This window comes from Neoarius graeffei, chromosome 14, assembly GCF_027579695.1.
Source record: "Neoarius graeffei isolate fNeoGra1 chromosome 14, fNeoGra1.pri, whole genome shotgun sequence".
In the NCBI taxonomy this organism is placed as follows: Eukaryota; Metazoa; Chordata; class Actinopteri; order Siluriformes; family Ariidae; genus Neoarius; species Neoarius graeffei.
In genome coordinates, this window is record NC_083582.1 from 64,807,115 (window position 1) to 64,828,246 (window position 21,132).

A 21,132-nucleotide genomic window follows, 5' to 3' on the forward strand; every position below is an offset into this window, starting at 1 on the left:
CTTGAACCACTGTCATCAAGTTTAACCAACACTGTTAATATAGTCTGTTCAAGAAATTTTCACTGGCGGTGTAAATGCTCTTTAAGTAATTCAGTCAAAATGCCCAAAAGGTTATATCAATGATATAATCAACATGAGCTACTAGATAATTTATGAAATCTGCATCCATCTGATGTCAAAAGGGGTAGAAATTGGAGTGGTATGATTATTTTCACCCTATGCCATGCTACTGGCCATGCCTCTGAAGAACGAACCTCATCTGGACGGATTTGCTCCAAGACATACAGTACTGTGCAAAAGTCTTAGGCACATGGAAAGAAATGCTGGAGACCAAAAAAAAAAAAGGCTTAAAAATAATTAAATGAAATGTTCCAAAATTAAAAAATACTATAAACAGTAAGCAGTAAGCCATAATAAATGAAACTAAGTCAATATTTGGTGTGAGACGATCCTTTGCTTTAAAAAAAATACAAAATAGTCGACTCAGGTACAACGAGTGCAGTTTTATGCGGAAATGAGCTGTAGGTTTTACTGAGCATCTTGCAGAACCAGCCACAGTTCTTCTGGACACTTTGCCTGTCACACTCGCGTCTTAATTTTGCACCAAAACCCAGCATGTTTTCTTTTTTAATCTGAAAAGTGGTCTCTTGTGTAATACGCTGCTCAGATACAAACATTTTTTTTCTGTAACATTTAATTTTGTGCTGGAAAATTAACGAATGTTTGGACTCTTAAAATGTTTTTGCACTGACTTGATAATGTAGAAGTCATAAAATAGAAATCCATAGCAAAGTCTGCATAAAAAAATAGGGTCCCTAAGACTTTTGCACAGTACTGTATATGGTTAGTGCCTCAGAAACTAAGAAGCCTTGGCAAATATAAAGTTTTTTTAAATAACATCCTCAAAAAACCCCCCAAAAAACAAACACGCTGGACCGAATCTGCATCCGCTTCTGTCTATACACCAGGTTTCAGGTGTGTGTGAGTGTGTGTGAGAGAGAGAGAGAGAGAGAGAGAGAGAGAGAGAGAGAGAGAGAGAGAGAGAGAATCACTCAGGTAGAACATTACGAGGACAATGAACACAAGGAAAGGACAAACTTTAGGACAGGTAAAGTGGGGAAAGCAGAAGGCAGACGAAGGCAAGCGGACAGCTGTGGGGCAGGGGGCAGCGTTGGTGGGAAGGGTGGGTGTGTTTTGTGCTAGTACTAGGCACAGCAGGCAGGGGTACAGTCAGCATTACTTACACACAACGTGGCGCAAGAGTGCCAGGGCGGTGGCTGGGTCTCCAGCCTGCTCCAGGCGCAGCGACTGCTCTAACAGAGCGTCCGCCTCCGCCAAGCAGCACTTAAAACTGCACCCCTTCCCTGCAATTAACACAGCAAGGCCAGGCTACTGAAAACATGCACGCACACGCACACTGCCTGTGGCACGCCAGCGAGCTCTCGATACACACATAAACCTTGCCACTTTATGCAGAGACAAAAAGATGCAAAAGTATCACCAGTAGAGATGCACCCGGGTAGCTGCGCAAAGACACAGAAGCATGCACTCGTACTGAGAAACACACCATGTTAGAGTTTGGACTACTGAATGAATCAAGAGCTGTCTTATTAATATGTGAATAGCATTGCTTTCGTCTCTTGATGATCCTGTCGTGCTGCTGGATTAGACTAACTCCCACTGTTCACACATCTGCAGGACAGGAGAACATCTGGACCAACATTTGCTTCACTCTTATAACATCGGTCAGTTCAGGTGTTGACCGCTCTTCCTGTTTCTTTCCGTTTATTTACTTCCTCTCTCATTAGGGCATCGCAAAAAAAAAAAAAAAAATAGTAACCTAGCTATAAACCCAGAGAGATGAAGTAAAAAGAGCAAGGACAGAAATACACACTCAAATACAATCAACAAAATAATTATTGGCACCCTTCTGGAGAATAGCGGCAACCCAAACCTGAGCTCGGGTTATGGTCTTTTAGAGTTTCTGTGCACGAGAAGAGAGTTAACTTGGTTATACAGGCCATAAATTATCTGAATGCTTCGTAAGAATTATCGATTCAATGCTATGACCAGTTTCCTTCCAAAAGATTAAGATCTGGCTGTAGGTGGAGTTTTCAGTACGATTCCAAACATAATGTACGCAATTAATTGTTAGAAAATAAGAGTTTTTGCAATCCATCTACATCTGAACCCTGGTAAAAACTCAGGATCTGATTTTAAGTGGGCAGACCACACACACACACACACACACACACACACACACACACACACACACAGCTTAAAATGTTGGACATGGAGATATCCAGGAGAACTGCTGCTGTTATTCTCTCTTCATCGAATATTAAGTCTAAGGGGGCTGTTAACTTTGAAATGAGTGCATTGCAAGAAAATGCACTACTTAAAGGAACAGTCCACCGTACTTCCATAATGAAATATGCTCTTATCTGAATTGAGATGAGCTGCTCCGTACCTCTCCGAGCTTTGCGCGGCCTCCCAGTCAGTCAGACGCAGTCAGACGCGCTGTCACTCCTGTTAGCAATGTAGCTAGGCTCAGTATGGCCAATGGTATTTTTTGGGGCTGTAGTTAGATGCGACCAAACTCTTCCACGTTTTTCCTGTTTACATAGGTTTATATGACCAGTGACATGAAACAAGTTCAGTTACACAAATTGAAACGTAGCGATTTTCTATGCTATGGAAAGTCCGCACTATAATGACAGGCGTACTAACACCTTCTGCGCGCTTCGGCAGCGCATTGATATCTGAGCTCCCTATCAATGCGCTGCCGAAGCGCGCAGAAGGTGTTAGTACGCCTGTCATTATAGTGCGGACTTTCCATAGCATAGAAAATCGCTACGTTTCAATTTGTGTAACTGAACTTGTTTCATGTCACTGGTCATATAAACCTATGTAAACAGGAAAAACGCGGAAGAGTTTGGTCGCATCTAACTACAGCCCCAAAAAATACCATTGGCCATACTGAGCCTAGCTACATTGCTAACAGGAGTGACAGCACGTCTGACTGCGTCTGACTGACTGGGAGGTCGCGCAAAGCTCGGAGAGGTACGGAGCAGCTCGTCTCAATTCAGATAAGAGCATATTTCATTATGGAAGTATGGTGGACTGTTCCTTTAAGACAAACATTTAAGAATAAAACATATTGTGGACCGTACGAGTCAAAAGTTTGGACACGCCTACTCATTCATAGTGTTTTTCTATATTTTGACCATTTTCTACTTTGTAGACATCAAAACTATGAAATTATTATCTTAACCAGCTTAATGAGGTCGTCACCCGGAATGCTTTTCGATTAACAGTGCTGCCTCGTCAAAAGTTAATTAGTGCAACTTCTCGCCTTCTTAATGCGTTTGAGCTCAAACAGTAAATAGTAAATAATAATAATACAGTAAATAGCCCTATTCCACAACTGTATGAATTCATATTATTCTATCCACATTCACTGGATATGAGCAATCGCGTGCTCTGATTGGCTACTCTACTACTAGGATATCAGCTCATATACCGTGAGTAGAGAAAAACAAAATGGCGGAGCGTGTTGCTGAACCAATCGAGGATGAAATAAAAACTCTACTTGAAAACAAAACCCCAAAAATGAAAAAAGCAACAAAATATGGAATGAAAGAATTTCATGGGAAGAATTTTTTATTTTCAAGAATTATTATTATTATTATCACATTTTTCACAAATTGCTCCTGTTATTTCGCCGGTTTGTTTTCATTCTAAACGGAAACGATTTTGTCGGACGTTTTGTATAAAGTTTTTATTTATCGAATTTGCAAAAAATACAAATAAAAATGCTCCATTTCTCAAAATCCAGTGAATGTGGATAGAATAAAACAGTTATTCCACGAAATAGAGTCGTACATGAGCTGATCGCCGACTTGGTGCTACGTGTCTCGTCGGCGATCAGCTCATGTACGGCTTTATTTCGTGGAATAACTTAAATACAATGAAGATTCGCTAATGATAGACCTGTGATTAAAGAAAATTACTGGGTTTTTTTATATCGTCCGCCAGGCATGATCCGGTCTTGTGTACAAAATGGTATACTGGTACAATAGTAGTCCCAGCATAATAAAAGATTTATTCCACTGTTTTAGAATAAAACAGTTATTCCACTCAATCTCATCGCACACGGCTTGTAGCCGACTCGGTGCTACATGTCTTGTCGGCTATCAGCTCATTTATGACTCGATTTCGTGGAAAAACTCTCAAGAACCACCCGCTCAACTAAGTAAAGAGAAACGACATCCATCATTACTTTAAGACATGAAGTGTCTTTTTAATAAAAAAAAAAAAATCAAGAAAAAACACCGAATTCGAAGGTGTGTCCAAACCTTTGACTGGTACTGTAGGTGTCCATAAATTTTATTTATTAAAGTTTTATAAATTTGCTCAATTTCATGAAAGGTGCCAATAATTCTGAAGTTGACCGTACAAGTACGTCCCCCTATTTGTTTGTCTCGGCACGGTCTCCATTCTGTGTCCTGATAACAAAACGGTTTCATGTAACTGGCAGGAACTGTTGTCTGTGGCCTTTCCTGTGTGGTATTTACCCTGGTGTTGGAGTTCATCCAGGTCCATAAACTTGCTGGGTTTGGGATTGAAGCCCATGGCTGCCTCTCTCTCTTTTTCCTTCTTTCTCTGGAGCTCCTGCTGCCTTGCTCTGCGTGCTACCTCCTCCTGCAGCTCATCAAGCTCACTGCGGCCCTCCCCTGCACTCACACACACACACACACACACACACACACACACACACACACACACACACACACACACGAATGAATAAATATTCTGATTTCTATGTAGTCATGAGTAACTTCAGTAGACAGTGAATGCTAGTATTTGCTGCGGCTCACCCAGATTTACAGGGCTGCTGCTCCAGCTGGGTGATCGCGCGTCTTGTAAAATGGCACTGCTGCTCTTGGATTTTGGCACCGTTCGCCAGGATGGCCCTGACGTCATCTGCCTTTTACTGCTGGCCTCCCTGAAGTGAGAACAAGAAGGTAGCCAGGAGTGAGACAAATGATGACCACAGTCTGACACTTTAGTGCATGTGAGTATTATTGTTCTGCATTCATGAGCATTCAGGTATATGACCCATGTCATGTTTAAAAAAAAAACAATACACCACCAGCTTAGTTTTGCTGGCCCATATCCTGCCACTGGACATTCAAGGAGTTGTTCTTATCGCCATAGCAACCAAAACAGTCTAAATTAAGAAGTACTGTAGATTTCTCATTTCTTTTACTACGAAGTTGTTAATAATAATAATAAGAGGAAGAACTATTATAAACTAACAACTATCCATTCATCCATCCATTATCGCTTATCCTGTTCAGGGTCGCAGGCAATGGGCGAGAGGCGGGGTACACCCTGGACAAGTCGCCAGATTATCGCAGGGCTGACACATAGACACAGACAACCATTCACACTCACATTCATACCTACGGTCAATTTGGAGCCACCAGTTAACCTAACCTGCATGTCTTTGGACTGTGGGGGAAACCGGAGCACCCGGAGGAAACCCATGCGGACACGGGGAGAACATGCAAACTCCGCACAGAAAGGCCCTCGCCGGCCACGGGGCTCGAACCCAGAACCTTCTTGCTGTGAGGCGACAGCGCTAACCACTACACCACCGTGCAGCCCCCGTGTAAAACAACTTATTAAATATAGCTAATAATAAGGTATAAACATGAATATACCTAGATTAAAAATTAAAAAACGTGTCTATATATGCATATATAATATTATACGTAACTGTTAAAATCTCATCTCATTATCTCTAGCCGCTTTATCCTTCTACAGGGTCGCAGGCAAGCTAGAGCCTATCCCAGCTGACTACGGGTGAAAGGCGGGGTACACCCTGGACAAGTCGCCAGGTCATCACAGGGCTGACACATAGACACAGACAACCATTCACACTCACATTCACACCTACGGTCAATTTAGAGTCACCAGTTAACCTAACCTGCATGTCTTTGGACTGTGGGGGAAACCGGAGCACCCGGAGGAAACCCACGCGGACACGGGGAGAACATGCAAACTCCGCACAGAAAGGCCCTCGCCAGCCACAGGGCTCGAACCCAGAACCTTCTTGCTGTGAGGCGACAGGATATGGCTAACCACTACACCACCATGCAGCCCCCGTGTAAAACAACTTATTAAATATAGCTAATAATAAGGTATAAACATGAATATACCTAGATTAAAAATTAAAAAACGTGTCTATATATGCATATATAATATTATACGTAACTGTTAAAATCAAAATGGAAAAAAAAAAAAAAGAAAATTAATGTCCACCAGGTCCAACAACAATTGTCAAACACAGAAGTAACAGCCAGGTTTTCTTTCAGTATTGTGAAATCAGAAAGTGTCCATATTTTAGGTTAATTATAGCTGTGCGCAGTATAAACAGCGTGCTTATTAAGTGCACTCATTTCTAACACTTCGGCATTGCAGCTCGAAGAGAGAAATTAGCAAGTACAGAGTTGTGAACTGTATCCACATGCAAGATCCATGATAATTACCTGCCAACTTTTCTCATTATTAATGAATCTCTGACTTGTGGCTCAACAGCAGCTTATTTGAAGTCAATGTACTTAAGTGTTAAAAAGCTCAAAAGGAACAGGACTATAATACCTGGGTGCACTGGTGCTGAGGTTCTCATTGAGAGGCATATCCATGCTGATGGGGCTGCTGCTGTTCCTCTCACTGCTCTCATAGCCGCTTTCCATCCTCTGGATTAACCTTGGTGGCTGAGCCACGCCGCGTGGAGCGGATGGGACTGGAAGGTGTCCCATTCCTATGTTAGACTCGCCTCTTATTATATCCCCGGGCTGCGTATCTGTGGAGTCCATGACATCTGGTTCTATTCCAGGGAAGGAGTCGTTTGGCGTCTGAGGGATGGCATCTTCGGGGAGTGGACTCGAGCCGAGCTGTTGCCTATCCCGGTTGAAGATGCTGTCGATGTTCAGCGCTTCTCTCCTCGGCCTCCAGCACGGCCTGTAGCGTCCCCCACTGGAGCTGGACTTGGACTCACTGCTGGTGCTCTCATCCTCCCAGTCCCTGGCATGTGGCGTGGCTTCGGATCCGCCAGCACCCGAACCCACTTTATCAGGCAGTCGTCCTACGGCGGATGGCCGTGGTGGGGACTGAGGAGCTGCCTTTTCTTTCAGGACATCACCTAGACAAAGAACATATTCTGTTCAGGTCAAACCGATCCATTACTAAAACTGGCACAAATTCACGATTTGTTCAGGTTGTTTTGACCTGAAAGAAACAATGTGAAATAAAAGTAAGAAAATGACTTTGATATGAAAAAAAAAGTGATTGTAATCTCTGTAACACTTCTACCATTTACAGCTCCTGTCAGGAGGATTCACAAGCAGGTGAATGGGTTGGGTTTATATTTCTATAAACTGTGTAAAGATATATTGGGTCTTTTACAGCTGTAATGCCATAAAATCAAAAATAAATGACCCAAATAAATGAGACTACCACAGCTATGTAAACAGAACATGAGGGTTAAGAGAATGAGGTAATGCGGTCATTTTGCGTGTGTGTGTGTGTGTGAGGGATCATTTTGTTACCTGCAGAGTCCATGCTGTTCTGTGAGCCGCTGCTGTTCTGATTGCACACCACAGTTCCCTGAGAATCTGAGGAAAAATGGGAGGCCATGGACTCGTGGTGCGAGCGCGAGTGCTTATAACTGTAACTGTCTGTAGAAGAGTCTGTGCGCGTGTCGCTGGAGATGGACGGCTCCCTCCCTGAAGATACAACAACCACAAGGACGGACACTGATTTCAATGTAGGGGTGACGGATATGGTAAATAATATCTTATCACTATACCAGGGTTTTCCCCAAAGCATGAATACATGGTGTTCTGCCGTGCTGTGCGACGTCAGCGCTGCGCTGTTACTTGCACATCAAAAAAAAAAAAAAATCAATACCATAAATTGAACAATGCAGAGTACTTTCCGCACCTAAATATCTCATATTCCCCTCTGAAAATGAGTAATAACTATAGAAATAGGAAGATACTGTAATATATAGGTCGAGACCGTCCTGGTACTCAACCCAGAAGTGAAAATAAAGGTTTCTCTGCGTGCACTGACTGCCATTCGCAACCATACATAAAAACCACATTCTAGGCACCAGTCGCTAGATGGCGCTGTTGCATGATTTGACCTCGATTCTGTTCCTGGCATCCTGGAATTGGAAAATGAAGAGGTATGCTACGAAGTGTTTTCATTTCAAATCAAATTTTGCCCCTTGCATATTTGACAAAGTAAAAAACAGCAAATTTAAAGGGGAACTGAAGGCAAATTTTTTATTATCAAATTCTATTTATCTCATTTTATTAAATATAGGAACGCATTTTTGATCGCTATTTTGTCGCTGCTATAGCAAGTTATGAGTGTTTGAAATATGCTCTGTAATATATCAGTCCATATGTCAAAGCAATGGCCGTAAACGAGATTCGTCGAGACCTGTGTGAGACATCGTAGGACGGAAGTAAAACGTACAGCGCAAATCAAAGTGACCGACATCTGCCAACGTTGTCAAAAGACGCGCGCACCCGCTTTCGAATGCTGACGTAATCAAGCCGGAAGTTTTGTTGTTTTGATAGCAATCAGGAAAGTTTGAAAAAAGTAGGCAGTAATCGTCATTTAAACTCGTTTTTGTGCAATATTTCATTTGGAAAACAGTTTTCAAAATGGCAGCACTGACACCTGGCTGACACTTCATATTTCGAAGTCTCGCACAAGTCTCGTGAAGATCACGCCGATAAGCGACGCCTGCCGTGGACCAAACAAACTAAATTCAACACGGCTAAAAACCGAATAGGCTGATAAGTATAATATTTAATTGCAATTAGTTGCCAATACGAGTCACGATATAAGGTTACTAAAACCGAAAACGTAATTGAATAACACGTTAATTAAGAAATAAAGCAAGTTTAAAAATTACTTCAGTTCTCCTTAGTAATGAGTTGTGCCTAAATCAGTCCTAGACGCCACCAGAATGCACCATTTGAAGTCTCTAATTTCAAAATCATCCGGGGGAGCATGCCCCCGGACCCCCCAGCAGCCTTCAAGGCCCTCCAGGCTGGGCTCTGCATCAGTAGCGCCGCTCTGATATTTTTTCCTTGGGAAAGCCCTGTTATACTACATATTTTCACTATACAGTGGAAATAAAAAGTCTACACACCTCTGTTAAAATGGCAGCTTAGATAGATAGATAGATAGATAGATAGATAGATAGATAGATAGATAGATAGATAGATAGATAGATAGATAGATAGATAGATAGATCAAAGATTAATCATGTCAGAACCTTTTCTACCTTTATTGTGAAATTGCACCCCATAAATTAAAGTTAAAAAAAATCATTTTAGGGGAAAAAACAAATGTATAATATCCTGGTTGCATAAGTGTTCACACCCCTAAACTAATACTTAGTTGAAGTAACTTTAGACTTTTTCACAGCATTCAATCTTTTTGGGTAAGAATCAATCACTTTGGCACGTCTTGACATGGAAATATTTTGCTTCTTCCTTGCAACTCTGTGAAATTGCCTGGGCATCTCCTGTGCGCAGCCATCTTCAGGTCACCCCACAGGCTTTCAACTGGAATTACATATGGACTCATTCCAAAACCGAGATCTTGTTTTGGTGAAGCCCTTCCTTCGCTGATCTGGAAGTGTGCTTGGGGTCATTCTCATGCTGAAAGGTGAAATTCATCTCACAAGTTTCACTGACTAGGGCCCACTTTACACGGGGACGGTCTGAAACAAAAACGCAAAAGTCCGTTTTCGTTCTCACTTTTTTCCGCGTCTACACGACCGTTTTCAAGGCGGAAATCTGCGTCTATACAGTGACGCATAAATGTGTGGAATTCAATTGGATGTGCATGCCAGGCGGCTTAGTGGTGCTGTGAAAGACCTCCGCTATGTCTGCACGCATGCGCAACGTCTTCCGTCTTGTCTGATCTGCACATCTGCGCCGTGAAAACTTTGACTACTCTGGCTATGGCTACTCGTGAGGTTGCCAGAGCAGCTTGAAGGTCCGTTGGATCGATGTAATCAGACATGCTGTAGCCGTTCTATACGAGTGGGTGGAGCACAGAGGATGGCAGGACAGAGATCAGGTTTACAAATAGGCTTTATTGCCACACTTTTCAGTCTAACAATATTTTTAAACCAACAGACACACACGCAACCGGCGTCTAGCTTGGGGATGAGCGTCTCTGCTCTCCCTCTTTAAATAGGGCGCGGTCACTGGGAAGACACACAAACACAGGTTAATTGACATCAGGTGTAGTGATTCTGCCACTTACCTTCCCTGACTCCACCCTCCTGTCACAGACCGGCGCTTGACCACGCCCCCGCTGCCACACATGCTCTTACTATGACGTAAACGCGTACCCGACGTGAGCAGATCCGAGCAGAGTTTCGCGTATTGGGTAGTTTAGACGGATATGCAACGGGGGCTGTTTTTAACTTATCCACTCTGGAAGGCGTTTTCAAATTTTTCCGTTTTTCAGCCTCGAAAACGCCATCCCCGTGTAGACGAAAGGCACTTCCGATAAAATATTTAGTCGTTTTTACCCGACAGCGTCCTCGTGTAAACGGGCCCTAGGATTTGGAGCGATTCATTATTCCTTCCATCCTGATTAAAGCCGCAGGTCCAAGTGAAGAAACAGCCTCTAAGCATGATAAATTAAAAAGAAAGAAACAAATTCCTCATCAAGAAATAATTATTTTCAACAAAAACAGTTATTCAACACTAAAATGGTTCTCTGAGCACAGAGTCAAGCTTCTGCCCTGGCCACCTCAGGCCCCTGACCTGAACCCCATTGAAAACCTGTGGGGTGAGCTGAAGAGGAGAGAGCACAAGAGAAGGTCTCGGACCCTGGATGATCTGGAGAGATTGTGTAAAGAGGAATGGGTTCAGATGCCTTGCTCTGTATCTCCAACCTTATAAAATGTTATCGGAGACTCAGTGCTGTTTTACTGGTGAAGGGAGGTTGTACAAAGTATTAAATGCAGGGGTGCCAATAATAATGGCACATGTCTTTTAGTTGAAAAAAAAATATTTCTTGATGAGGGATTTGTTTTCCTCTGAATGCATTTATTTCAATTAAAGGTTGGAGTTTTCTTTTTTTTCAGCATGAGATGAAGCGACTTCAGCAAAAAGTGGATTTTTTTTTGACTAACCCTTTTTACTTATCTTTACAAGGGATGCCAATAATTATGGAGGGCCCTGTAACGAAAACTGCTGCCATATGATTTCCCTGATAATTGGTAATAATGACTACACGAATGAGAAAATAGTACAGCTGTTCCTGTTAACCTCTAGGAATCTGAGGGTATTTTCATGCTCCGATCTTGCTGTCAATTTGAACAAACCTCAGCAGTGTTTTCAGTCACAAGACTTTTTTTGTATTCAGCACAAGTTCAGCTACAATAATAAGTAAGTGGTATGTATTTCAAGATTGGGGCGGCACGGTTGTGCAGTGGTTATTGCTGTCATCTCACAGCAAGAAGGTTCTGGGTTTGAATCTCATGGTTGATGAGGGCCTTTCTGTGCGGAGTTTGCATGTTCTCCCCGTGTCTGTTACCCCTTTTCCACCAAATCAGTTCCAGGGCTGGTTCGGGGCCGGTGCTGGTGCTGGTTCACAACTCGTTCAACTTGCGAGCCAGCTGAGAACCAGTTTGCTTTTCCATAGCTCGCGGTGCTAAGGGAAGCCACGTCATTACGTCGTTGTATACGTCAGTTACGTCGCTGTATACATCAGTTACGTCGCTACGTTTGCATAAACCTTGGCGCGAATATCGAAGCAAAAACAACACGGAAGAAGCAGCAGCAGCAACAACAACAATAATAATGGATGACTTCGCGTTTGTACAGCTGCTGCTTCTCGTCGCTTAAAAATGGCGATCTTTCGCGGTCTTGTTATTGTTGTTGGTCTTAACAACTCCGCCCCCCCGCTGACGTAAGCGGTTCTTTCCTCTGGCCCAGCAGAGAGTTGGTGCTAGCCTGGAACCGGTTTTTCTAGCCCCAGAGCCAGTTCTTTGTCAGTGGAAACAGAAAACCCGGTTCCAAACTAAGCACTGGCCCCGAACCAGCCCTGGAACTGCTTTGGTGGAAAAGGGGCATGTGTGGGTTTCCTCCGGGTGCTCCGGTTTCCCCCACAGTCCAAAGACATGCAGATCAGGTTAAAAAATAAATAAATAAAATACCCAGCCACTGGGGTTGCACAAGCCAGCGCATACTTAGTGCTGGTCCCAAGCCTGGATAAATTGGGGAGGGTTGTGTCAGGAAGGGCATCTGGTGTAAAACCTATGCCAAATCAAATATGGAACAGATCCGCTGTGGCGACCCCTAATGGGAGAATCCGGAAGAAGAAGAAGTAGTATGTGTTTCATCATTGTACTTTAAAAAAAAAAACAGGTAAATGAACCTGTTGTAAAAAGTAGTTTGAGAACTGTGCTGAAATGGATGAAAAAAACATTACCCTACCCATTGTCATGAACCATTTTGATCACTTGAGGTGATTCTACTAAATCTGTTCTGTCCAATCAACATCTTTTCCTCTGTTCTCTCCGTTATACATTTCACCTTCTCTAGCTTCACTCTTTCTTTCTCCTACCGGAGTCTTCGCTGTCATAACCAGCCTTGCTGCAGTGATGCAGTTCCAGCTGAGCAGCGGGCATATCCTGTGATGCCACAGGCGTCCCACGGGGGTCAGCATAGAGCAGGAGCAGGGGTTGGTAATGGCCCTTTATACACCGCGAAACCACATCTTTCCACTTGGGCCCAATCTGTAACAATCACACACACACATTAGTCACAACACACAAAATACACTCATTAAAGCTAGACGGCCTTCCGATTTCATAAAATCAGTGAAATTTAGTTCCCTCTGAAATTTGGTCATTGTGATATATGTTTATTTCTGTAATATCTCACAAAATATCAGGCCATTCTGTGGCTGGGAAGTTATTTAATTTCAGGGGATTCCCGAGCAAATAATGTGCATGAAATCGCTCACTTCGCGTAGTCAAGCAGACAGAGGAAGTCTTACCTTTGACCCTTTGACCGTGCACTGACAGTTACGTCATTCTGTCACTAAACGAACAGCTGATCACACCGAGGTGCTCGCTGACCGCCGATATTTATTAGTTTTTTTGGTCCTGTGTTTCCTTTCCTCCGTATATAACATATCTTTTCTTCTTGCTTTCCGTTACTACAGTCGGTCTTTCACGTTTCATTCGCACACTCACGTCCTCCATTTTTCTCTCCTGTATCATCCCACAATGCCTTGTGCGAACGGGGAAAGCCCACCACGTCATGGATGACGTGGTATCTTGAATTGGGTCATGGTGAAGCAGGAAAAAAAAAGTGGAGAATTCAGGGCCACATGGCCCTAAATTCATTAATTATTCCATTAAACAACAAAAAAAAGAATAAAATTGGAAGTCAGTAGCTTTCGGTCCAAAAATAATTGGGTGTCGGGAAAATTCTTTTTATGACCTACACTTGAAACATCTGAAAGGCAGTCTACCTTTAACTTTTCCTTCATGAGTGAAAGAACTAAATGCTTATTTAACTGCAGTTGTTACCTCTTTGACGTGGGCGTCATCGAAGTACATCCACTTGCGTATCTTAGTCTGGAAGAAAAACGTGGAGTAATGCTTGCCATAGTAACACACCATGCCCACCAGGTAGAGCTCTGATTGCTTGGCCCGGTCATCCGTCACTCGGTAGAATAGCTATGCAGCAAAGAATAAAGTGTGAGAATCTTGGCTGCGAGAGCCAATCAAGCAGTCGACTTAAGTGGATGGTTTAGCATGAGGACGCATGGAGCCACCCACATGAGCTGCAAAGAAAGACTAAATCATTATGGGGGATACTGACTCATCAGCACTGTGGGAGGGCGTCCTGACTTATACGCTTCACAGTGATGGTTTAATGAATACATTTCACACAACAATACAGCCATAAAAGTTGCATGATTGAAGTTAGGGGTGGGGATATGATATCTACAGAGCTAAGGATTCAATCGGACTTCAATTCAGTGCTCTATGATGCGGTTAGAAATCGATATTTTCTGCATTTCAATGTTCATTTCTATAGCCTACGTAATAATTGATTTCCAGTATGATTACTTGCTGCTTTAAAAAAGAAAAAAGATCTATTTCATCCATTATAGGGGAAAAATAACCATGAGTTTTACTGTATTTCTTTAAGGGAGAATGAACTTCAGTAATTGAATATTTCACAACGTTCAGATTATGCAGAGAGAAAAGTCCACGTTGAAAGGTTTATTTTCCAGTGTTCTACTGTTAGTCAATAAAATATGCGCTTCCAAAACCTGTTGCCTGAATCAGTGTTATATGATGTAGGAAAAGGGCTCTGAATAGATTCATATAATTTTGCCATACTTTCGTTTTTCCAGAGGTGGACAGTAACGAAGTACATTTACTTGAGTACTGTACTTAAGTACACTTTTTGAGTATCTGTACTTTACTTTGAGTATTATTTTTTTTGGCAACTTATGACTTTAACTTCACTACATTGGAAAGACAAATATCGTACTTTTCACTCCACTACGCTTCTATCAAGGTCCTCGTTACTATGAAGCTGCTTTGAAAGTGGATGTTTTTTGTTTTCTTTTCTAAAACATGACTGGTTTTTTCGCAGGTGACACTGAGACAGCTGATCAGTAATCACTAGGGTCACGTCACGTCCATAGACTGGATAAAATCAAGATCAATGATTTCTCCGTAGCGTTATTTGAACACGATCAGTTGATGGCAGAATAGAAGGAAGCGGTTCTTCTGAGGAATGCACGCCCTCATGGCTATATCTAGAACCCATGTCTCAGTTTTCTGAAAGGAATAAAGAGTCGTTTCATTTTAAACGTTTGCTTTGTTTACCTAAAACGGAGCACATCACGGCCTACAAAAACTCACCGTCCAACCTGCAAGCATATTGAGGTATGTAAACGTTTTATTCCAAGAGAAAGCTTGCAATGAAGTTGTGTGTGCTTTTAGAGCTAGCGATAACGTTACAATAGCTATGCAGTCTGGTTAGTCAAATGACTTTGTATGGATTTGCCCACCAAGTTGCCACAGCCTTGTCCACGGCTAACATTAACACATAGCTAGTTAACTTGGACACTGTTAGTTAGCATGTAAAAACGGAGTTACGTTAACATGAATAACATTAACTTATCTGAAGTGGTTTCAGAAATATATTTTAGCAGAATCTTGCCGAATAAACAAAATGTAGAAATCTTTATTTTCTAGTAACATTAGCTACCCGATATGATTTCGAGATTGAAAAGATTTTGCTAGCATGTCAGGTGGAGCTTCACTGACTAGCTAGCTTAACATTGACTCCACAGGCAGATGCATACAGTATGTGCATGAATACATACACACACGCATGCATGTGTGCGTGAGACCTGTGAGATGGACAGTATTGTACTAGTCAGTCACAACAAATTGCTGGAATTTTTTGTTTTGATGTCAGATGATGGTCTTGCTTTTTTTTTTTTTGTCTTACTTAAAGCAGTGTTGCTGTTGGGCAGTTATTAAGCTTGAGGTGTGGACCTGTGTTTTACTCAGGTTGGATTGTCATTTTTATTTTCTGAGCAAACTGCATTTACAACTATTCCACTGTCTTCTTGATTAACATACACATACTGTACATGTGTGCACACACTGCCAGAGCTGGGTCAGAACACGACCATGCTGCTTTGTGGGGGCGAGTAGGAGTGTTACAATTAAAAAAAAAAAAAACAAGGCCATGGCTCTTTTCAGTTCAGTTGTGTTTCATTTTATAACATTCTACCAGGCGTTTATTCTACAGGTTCTACAAGCTAGCCAGTAAATCCAGTCGGTTGTTTCAGAAGCATTAGGTTTTGTAAGCGTTATGGCAATAATACAACGATGCGTTGACAGAAAACGTACTTTTAATACTTAAGTATTTTTAAAAACAAACACTTCAGTACTTCAACTTAAGTAAAATTTTGACTGTACAACTTTCACTTGTATCGGAGTAACATTTGACCAGTGGGATCTGCACTTTGACTTACAGTGGTGCTTGAAAGTTTGTGAACCCTTTAGAATTTTCTATATTTCTGCAAAAATATGACCTAAAACATCATCAGATTTTCACACAAGTCCTAAAAGTAGATAAAGAGAACCCAGTTAAACAAATGAGACAAAACAATATTATACTTGGTCATTTATTTATTGAGGAAAAATGATCAATATTACATATGTGAGTGGCAAAAGTATGTGAACCTCTAGGATTAGCAGTTAATTTGAAGGTGAAATTAGAGTCAGGTGTTTTCAATCAACGAGATAATCAGGTGTGAGTGGGCACCCTGTTTTATTTAAAGAACAGGGATCGATCAAAGTCTGATCTTCACAACACATGTTTGTAGAAGTGTATCATGGCATGAACAAAGGAGATTTCTGAGGACCTCAGAAAAAGTGTTGTTGATGCTCATCAGGCTGGAAAAGGTTAGAAAAAACATATCTAAAGAGTTTGGACTCCACCAATCCACAGTCAGACAGATTGTGTACAAATGGAGGAAATTCAAGACCACTGTTACCCTCCCCAGGAGTGGTCGACCAACAAAGATCACTCCAAGAGCAAGGCGTGTAATAGTCAGCGAGGTCATAAAGGACCCCAGGGTAACTTCTAAGCAACTGAAGGCCTCTCTCACATTTGCTAATGTTAATGTTCATGAGTCCACCATCAGGAGAACACTGAACAACAATGGTGTGCATGGCAGGGTTGCAAGGAGAAAACCACTGCTCTCCAAAAAGAACATTGCTGCTCGTCTGCAGTTTGCTAAAGATCACGTGGACAAGCCAGAAGGCTATTGGAAAAAAGTTTTGTGGATGGATGAGACCAAAATGGAACTGTTTGGTTTAAATGAGAAACATTATGTTTGGAGAAAGGAAATCACTGCATTCTAGCATAAGAACCTTATCCCATCTGTGAAACATGTTGGTGGTAGTATCATAGTTTGGGCCTGTTTTGCTGCATCTGGCCCAGGACGGTTTGCCATCATTGATGGAACAATGAATTCTGAATTATACCAGCAAATTCTAAAGGAAAATGTCAGGACATCTGTCCATGAACTGAATCTCAAGAGAAGGTGGGTCATGCAGCAAGACAACGACCCTAAGCACACAAGTCGTTCTACCAAAGAATGGTTAAAGAAGAATAAAGTTGATGTTTTGGAATGGCCAAGTCAAAGTCCTGACCTTAATCCAATGGAAATGTTGTGGAAGGACCTGAAGCGAGCAGTTCATGTGAGGAAACCCACCAACATCCCAGAGTTGAAGCTGTTCTGTACGGAGGAATGGGCTAAAATTCCTCCAAGCCGGTGTGCAGGACTGATCAACAGTTACCGGAAATGTTTCGTTGCAGTTATTGCTGCACAAAGGGGTCACACCAGATACTGAAAGCAAAGGTTCACATACTTTTGCCACTCACAGATATGTAATATTGGATCATTTTCCTCAATAAATAAATGACCAAGTATAATATTTTTGTCTCATTTGTTTAACTGGGTTCTCTTTATCTACTTTTAGGACTTGTGTGAAAATCTGATGATGTTGTAGATCATATTTATGCAGAAATATAGAAAATTCTAAAGGGTTCACAAACTTTCAAGCACCACTGTAAGTAATGAAGTTGGGTACTTTGTCCACCTCTGTTTTTTTTTTTTTAATACGAGCTTTGAATATTCTAAAAATATAACAAAGTACATAAACTGTTCCAGTAGTTATAATTTAGTGGGTAAATTGGATAAAAATATGATCTTGGTGTGTAATTTACTGTGTGGACACATAGTGTAGGCCTTCTTCTTCTATAAATTACAGGCTAATTAATATTCGAACAGCGGAAAACAATCTTTCAAGTGATTACATTTTGAATGAGATTTTAATGAACTTTGACAACTCTAACCTATAATCATTTTCAGACAGCATTTAATCAGAAACGTTTGGTACTCATCAATGCAGAAGATATTTTTGGGATGCATTTGAAAATCAGCTGTGTTTTTCCATCCCTAAGTGAAGATTAATGCATGCAGAAAGTAAACTTGTAAAGCAAGATTCCTGTATAGTACACCATCATACATCATCATCTCTTCAGTGTCCAGAACAGTAAAAGCATAATTGGTGACTTTCATATCCCTAACCCGAGCGCATGGTAGCGGGATGTACAACCCCAAATCAGAAAAAGTTGGGGCCGTTATATGTTGACATTGAATTTGAAATTAAAACAACGTTTTGCACTCAAAACAATACAACATCACATTATTTGATATTTTACCTCATGGATTTTATTGCTTTATCAAAATAAAAACTGATTTCCATTTTGATTCTTGCAACACATTTCAAAAAAAGTTGAGACGATCAATTATTTACTACTTTATAATGTTGCCATTCCTTCTCTTACAACACTTAAAAGATGTTTAGGGACTGAAGACACCAAGTGATGAAGCATTTCAGGTGTTATTTTTGTCCCATTCTTCCTGCAAACAGGTCTTAAAGGAACAGTCCACTGTACTTCCATAATGAAATATGCTCTTATCTGAATTGAGACGAGCTGCTCCGTACCTCTCCGAGCTTTGCGCGACCTCCCAGTCAGTCAGACGCGCTGTCACTCCTGTTAGCAATGTAGCTAGGCTCAGCATGGCCAATGGTATTTTTTGGGGCTGTAGTTAGATGCGACCAAACTCTTCCGCGTTTTTCCTGTTTACATAGGTTTATATGACCAGTGATATGAAACAAGTTCAGTTACACAAATTGAAACGTAGCGATTTTCTATGCTATGGAAAGTCCGCACTATAACGACAGGCGTACTAACACCTTCTGCGCGCTTCGGCAGCACATTGATACGGAGCTCAGATATCAACGCGCTGCCGAAGCGCGCAGAAGGTGTTAGTACGCCTGTCATTATAGTGCGGACTTTCCATAGCATAGAAAATCGCCACGTTTCAATTTGTGTAACTGAACTTGTTTCATATCACTGGTCATATAAACCTATGTAAACAGGAAAAACGTGGAAGAGTTTGGTTGCATCTAACTACAGCCCCAAAAAATACCATTGGCCATGCTGAGCCTAGCTACATTGCTAACAGGAGTGACAGCGCGTCTGACTGCGTCTGACTGACTGGGAGGTCGCGCAAAGCTCGGAGAGGTACGGAGCAGCTCGTCTCAATTCAGATAAGAGCGTATTTCATTATGGAAGTACGGTGGACTGTTCCTTTAAGATGTGCAACAGTACAAGGTCATTGTTGTCATATTCTTCATTTCAAAATTCACCACACATTCTCTATTGGGGACAGACACCCTCTTCTTCCACAGCCATGCCTTTGTAATGTGTACAGAATGTGGTTTTACACTGTTTTGTTGAAATCTCCCTGGAAAAGATGTCATCTTGAAGGCGGTGTGTGTTGCTCCAAAATCTCAACGTACTTCCCTGTGTTAATGTTGCCATCACAGAAGTCTAAGTTACCTTTGCCAAGTTCACTGACAACCCCATACCATGACAGACCCTGATTTTTGAACTTGTTCCTGGTAACATTCTGGATGGTCTTTTTCATCTCTGGTCTGGAGCACACAGCATCCATTTCTTCCATAAAAACATCTGGAATACTGATCCTTCTGACCACAATAGATGATTCCATTGTGTCATGGTCCATCCTAGATGCCTCCGAGCCCAGAGAAGTTGACGGCGCTTCTGGACACAGTCATCATAAGGCTTCCTTTTTGCACAGTAAAGTTTCAACTGGCGTTTGTGGATGTAGAGCATTGTAGAGCTTGACAAAGGTTTGCCAAAGTAATCCAGAGTCCATGTGGTTACAGTATATCAGCTATAGATGAATGGCGGTTCTTGATGCAGTGGCGTCTGAGGGATCAGAGATCACAGGTGTTCAGCTTAGGCTTGAGCCCTTGCCCTTTACACAACAAAATTCCTCCAGATTCCTTGAATCGTTTAATGATATCATGCACCATAGAGGGTGAAATATCCAAACCCCTTCCTGTCTCTCTTTGACGAATATTGTTTTTAAACATTTCAAGAATTTGCTCATGCATTTGTTGATAAACTGGAGATCCTCGGCCCATCTTAACTCCCCAAAGACTAGGCCTTTCCTGGATACTGATTTTGTACCAACTCATGACCATCACCTTTTTCAAATCACATCATTATTTAATTGTTTTCTCATTACTAGCCCAAAATTGTCCCTGTCCCAACTTTTTATGGAATGTGCTGCAGGCCTGAAATACAGGAATGGATGCATATTAACAAATGAAATGAAGTTGACTCGACGAAACATTAAATATCTTTGGTTCATTCTGTCTGCAATGAAATACAAGTCAAAGTAAATTTACAAATCACTGCTTTCTTTATAAAATTTGCGTTTTCCTTACCATACCATCCCAACTTTTCTGATTTGGGGTTGTATGTGTATGTGTGCGTCTTACATCCCCCAGACGCAAGCATGTGCCCAGGCTGTGGATGACATCCTCGGCCAGGTCCGAGTGGTCCGAGTCCCACACCAGGCCGATGCTGATGATCTCAGGAGAATTCATCAGAACACGGCGAATGCGCAACATTTCTCCACAGTTACTCTGAGAAACAGACAGAAGAGCTACTGTTTAACTGTGAGCCTCAGACAAAAAGCATAGGTCGGCTCTGTCAATCTATGTGCTTCAGTGAGTGAGAAAAGGAGAAAAGAGATAGTCTTTGGAAAACGGCTACAAGTTCCAGAGAGGCCTTATGTTCAGCACCCAATGTTCTAGCAGTTTTCTTTGAGTCACTGCCCACCACTGAGCTACTTGGCGGTGGAAATGCGGAAACAGGAGGAGGAAACCCTGGCGATCGGTTGCATGGCCAGCCTGACCCGTGCCCACCCCAGCTCTGCTTTTGTGCAGTCAAGAGGGAGAAAAGGCAGCAGGCTGGCACCAGGCTGGCACAAGACCAGGGTAGGATAGGGATTAAAACAAAGAGCGCATTTCTCAGAACTGGCTACAGAGCATCCCCTGCTTCTCTCTCTCTC

General features: G+C 42.0%; 1 protein-coding gene across 7 annotated transcripts in view; it reads right to left on the bottom strand.

The window, feature by feature from the left end:
- The window catches only part of usp54b (ubiquitin specific peptidase 54b), a 362,268-nt gene that overhangs the window by 49,624 nt on the left and 291,512 nt on the right, over window positions 1-21,132 (bottom strand). For all 7 annotated transcript variants that reach the window (XM_060940231.1, XM_060940227.1, XM_060940226.1 and 4 more), the window contains 7 exons: window positions 20,558-20,704; window positions 13,658-13,807; window positions 12,685-12,856; window positions 7,620-7,796; window positions 6,670-7,213; window positions 4,881-5,008; window positions 4,578-4,736 (listed from right to left, as the gene is read on the bottom strand). In XM_060940231.1, the coding sequence (XP_060796214.1) occupies window positions 4,578-4,736; window positions 4,881-5,008; window positions 6,670-7,213; window positions 7,620-7,796; window positions 12,685-12,856; window positions 13,658-13,807; window positions 20,558-20,704 (1,477 nt within the window). The remainder of the gene's footprint in view (window positions 1-4,577; window positions 4,737-4,880; window positions 5,009-6,669; window positions 7,214-7,619; window positions 7,797-12,684; window positions 12,857-13,657; window positions 13,808-20,557; window positions 20,705-21,132) is intronic.